Here is a 3,818-nt window from a genome sequence, read left to right as displayed (position 1 = left end):
GCAGTAAAAAAAACTTCTCAGCATCATTAAAATTTTGAATACAGGGCGCAGTTATTTCTTTCAGAAGCAATTTTTTTTTGTTTTCTCCCAAAATTATGCTATGAATGCTTATGAAAATACTGGTTTGAATCCCTTCTCTTTTAAAACTTACTCTGATGTATGTTCTGTTATTTACATAGAACTCTTACCTCTTTTGAAATCACAGGAATTCTTCCCTTTATTTATGATGAGATTTTTTTTTTTTTTTTTGGTAAAATACTTAACTGTTATGTGACACCCACTGTCATAATAATTTAGATTGCTATTTGTTAATTGTGTCTGAGTGGGTTAAGTAATAGCTGTTGAAAGGAGATACCCTGCTGACAAAGTGCCTTTGGAAGCCTAAGATTAATAGAAAGAAAAACCTAGTTTTGCTGTTTGGCCACATCTTACATGCATAGATGTCTGTTTTAGGGATATGTTTGGAGAAGACTGTGTGAGTTCAAAAGATGACTCTGTCCTGTGCGTCACGGTTGATGGAAAGACTGCGAACATTTCACTGGATACTCGGGTATGTACAGCAAAGCACCTGCTTTTGTGCAGTTATGTTTAGCAGAGGTGAGTCTCCAGTCTAGTATACAGAGCTGCCTAGAATGTCGTGTCCCCATTTGCTAAGGAAGTGGTTTTGGATTCTGTATAAAAACAACTTAAGCCTATTCACTTTCCATTAATTTGACGTTCTCATCAGTCGATCAGTAGCCAGCCTTCCTGAAATAAATACTCATCCAGCCTGCAAGCTGAGTTTACCAAGTTTGTTAGAGAGTTTTCTGCATTTAAAAAAATATGCTGCCAATGTTTATGTAATCAATATTCACATATTAAAAATATATAATGTATTGCCACTATCCATAGTAGTAATATATTCCACTGGAGTAACTCTTAGGTTCTGACCTTCGAGACCACAACAAATGTTTTAAGTGTTCTACAAACCCAGAAGAAAAGGTTGGTCCCTGCCCAAAATTTGTTACGTATTGGAACAAAACAAGTGAATGTTAATTACCTTAAGAGGATAGTGAGTTACTGTCTTGTGGTTAACACACAATGCTTGCTGCATCATCTTTTTTTCATTTTTTTAATAAACATTTGCTACATTTTGATGTATACATAGCACACAGGAAAATACAGGACTGATGAAAAGAGCTCTTGCAGTAGAGAAAAATGTAACAAGATTGGGAAAAAAATCATACTGCTTAATCAAGAAGTTAGGTTTCATTTTCATATAATATTATACTAATATATGTCATTAGTGTTAAAAGACTTGTGTATGAGTAGAAACCTTAATGGCAACTCAGCTGCAACAGTGTGTATCTTTGTAATACTTACAAACTGTGTTGGCAATGGCAAGCTTGTGTCATTGTGAACCAAGTTTTACAAGAAAGAGCTGTCCTTCTTCATGTGCATATTTATCTGCTTATAAAACTTTAATAACCTTAAAATAAAAAACTGCTTAGTATAGATCTGACTATATGGGGGGACGCATGGATTTATTTTTGCCACATTAACTCTTAACACTATGATCTTACAGTTAACATGCTTTTAACAGTGTTGCTAGATAACATTAAATGCATGTCTTCAGACGCCTTCCCTCCTCCCTAAACCTTTACAGCTGAAAGGAGTCACTTGTTCAGAAGAGTAGCACGTGAATACTGAATTAGAGAAGGTACGATCTTAGAGCCTAGAAAGTCCGCAGGATCAAGAATAGTATTACTGTGCAAATGCTGCCCTTTGTTCTGGAGATAGAGCAGCTGGGGGATTGGGTTGAATGTTGATGAACTTGCATGTTTGGGGTGGGCATCTTCCTCAAGGAAGACATTTTAAATTGTTTTAGTGATAAATTAATCTCTGGGGTTTTATTTTGATGTAAGTATTGTCATATTAGCGTGGGAACATTCATGTGAAGACTCCCTGAGTACAGGTGCCTGTACCTCTGTGATGAATGCGTGTGTTTTATGATATCAACCCAATACAGTGTGGGTGAATTCACAGATAAAATGAAATCTCTGGGACTGAACCTTGTGTGTTTGTATTTGATTTTGAATTAAATGTTATCTACTGAACTTTATGCATTTTACATAGTAGTTTTGGAATAAGTTATTAATCAAACATAGAACTCAAAATGAAGCTTGTTGTTCTGTAGCAGGACTTGCATAAGTCTACCGTGAACTCTTCTACACACTGGCAGACCATTTAAAAACACACAGTGCTGCTCTTGATAATTTTCTTTCCAGTTTGCACGATTACTTTTCCCTTTCCCCTTACAAGCATAATTCACATGCTGAAAAGGAATATGAAGCACTAGTTGTTCTGACATACTTCTTTTTTTGTTCACAGACAGTTGACTGTGAGCCAGGAAGTGAAGATGACGAATCCCTTCGTGAAATGGTGGAACTGGCTGCACAGAGGCTTTATGATGCCCTCAGCCCAGTGCACTGACCTCTGTAGATATCTAGGACACATCAGAAAATTTTTTTAAATGTTCAATTTATTTGGACTATTTTTTTAAGAGTAAATAAATTTGTTTTCTTCAGTAAGTCAAACGCATCAATTCTGTGACTGAAACTGCCGAGTTATTTCAAATAATGGATTAATGTGGTGGGTTACCCTGGCTGGATGCCAGGTACCCACCAAAGCTGCTCTATCACTCTCCTCCTCAGCTGGGCAGAGTTGTTTCTCTCACATATTCTCACTCCTCTCTTCTGAGTGCTACTGCTGTTGCAGATTTTTTTTCTCCCCTTCTTAAATATGTTATCCCAGAGGCGCTGCCACTGTCACTGATGGGCTCAGCCTTGGCCAGCAGCGGCTCCATCGTGAAGCCGGCTGCACTGGCTCTGTTGGACATGGGGGAAGCCTCTGTCCTCTTCTCACAGAAGCCACCCCTGTAGCCTCCCTGCTACCAAAACCCAATACAATGATTAACCTTATAGCAACTGTATTTGTGCATATAAATCATAACAAAATCAGGCAAAGAGTGCATATGTTCTTTTTTTCTTATACGCACATACAAGAAATAAGAAAAAATTCTTAACCTATCTAAATGTAGAATTACAGAAATTAAATTGAGATAGGTTTATATTTTTGAAGATTAACGACCAGTTGGAGGAGAAATTGGGTGTTTTAGGTTTGCATATGCTCAGAGTCAAGCTTGTATATAATGTTGTTCTTGTCAGGGAAGCAATTACCTGCATACTTGTATCTGCTTGAAGTCAAAGGGGGCTTGAACACATTTAAAATGGAATCCATGTTTCCATACTGGGGTTAACTGGAGCTTTAAAACTATGTATGCAGACATTGCCGTTAGCTAGGCTAGACAAAGTCAGTGTGAGAGCCTCACGTGCCAGTGGCTCCTGTCACTATTCCTGTGACAGCCGGCACCCGTCTGTTCCTGCCACGAGCCGGTCCCTGTGCTGGTGCCATGGGCTGCCCGGACCGAGGGGGTGTCGGAAACTGCAGAACGCAGAGAAGAACTTCAGCTACAGCTGCGGTACTGGGAGTTAGGTAGGGGTGCTGCCGAACAGGAAACCATATGAAAGATGTCCCCAGAAAGTGAGTTTCCCACAAAAGAACAGTATCTTTATCTTGTATACACTTTTTCCCCTCTTTTTCTCAGCCGATTGACACCCGATCACAGCAGAATTAGCGTATGATTAGTATTGGCAGAATTAGGGACAGCTTTCCTCCCAGCTGTCCCTCACTAGCTAACTGAACAGAGTGTGAGGTCCTTTAAAGGAGATAATTGCATTTTCTTAAATAGGAAGTCTCTCTTTGGAGCAGACAAAAAA

General features: G+C 38.8%; 1 protein-coding gene across 1 annotated transcript in view; it reads left to right on the top strand.

Moving 5' to 3' along the window:
• The window catches only part of CPSF3 (cleavage and polyadenylation specific factor 3, 73kDa), a gene marked incomplete at its 5' end in the record, with an annotated part of 20,009 nt that extends 17,442 nt beyond the window's left edge, over positions 1–2,567 (top strand). Inside the window, 2 exons of the mRNA XM_010085827.1 lie at positions 454–550; positions 2,371–2,567. Coding sequence (XP_010084129.1) covers positions 454–550; positions 2,371–2,472 — 199 coding nt within the window. The remainder of the gene's footprint in view (positions 1–453; positions 551–2,370) is intronic.
• Positions 2,568–3,818: the final 1,251 nt, after the last annotated feature.

The sequence above is a fragment of the Pterocles gutturalis genome, unplaced genomic scaffold, assembly GCF_000699245.1.
Source record: "Pterocles gutturalis isolate BGI_N339 unplaced genomic scaffold, ASM69924v1 scaffold27125, whole genome shotgun sequence".
Taxonomy (NCBI): domain Eukaryota; kingdom Metazoa; phylum Chordata; class Aves; order Pterocliformes; family Pteroclidae; genus Pterocles; species Pterocles gutturalis.
The sequence above is the reverse complement of the archived record's forward strand: the minus strand, read 5'-3'. Positions and strand labels throughout refer to the sequence as shown.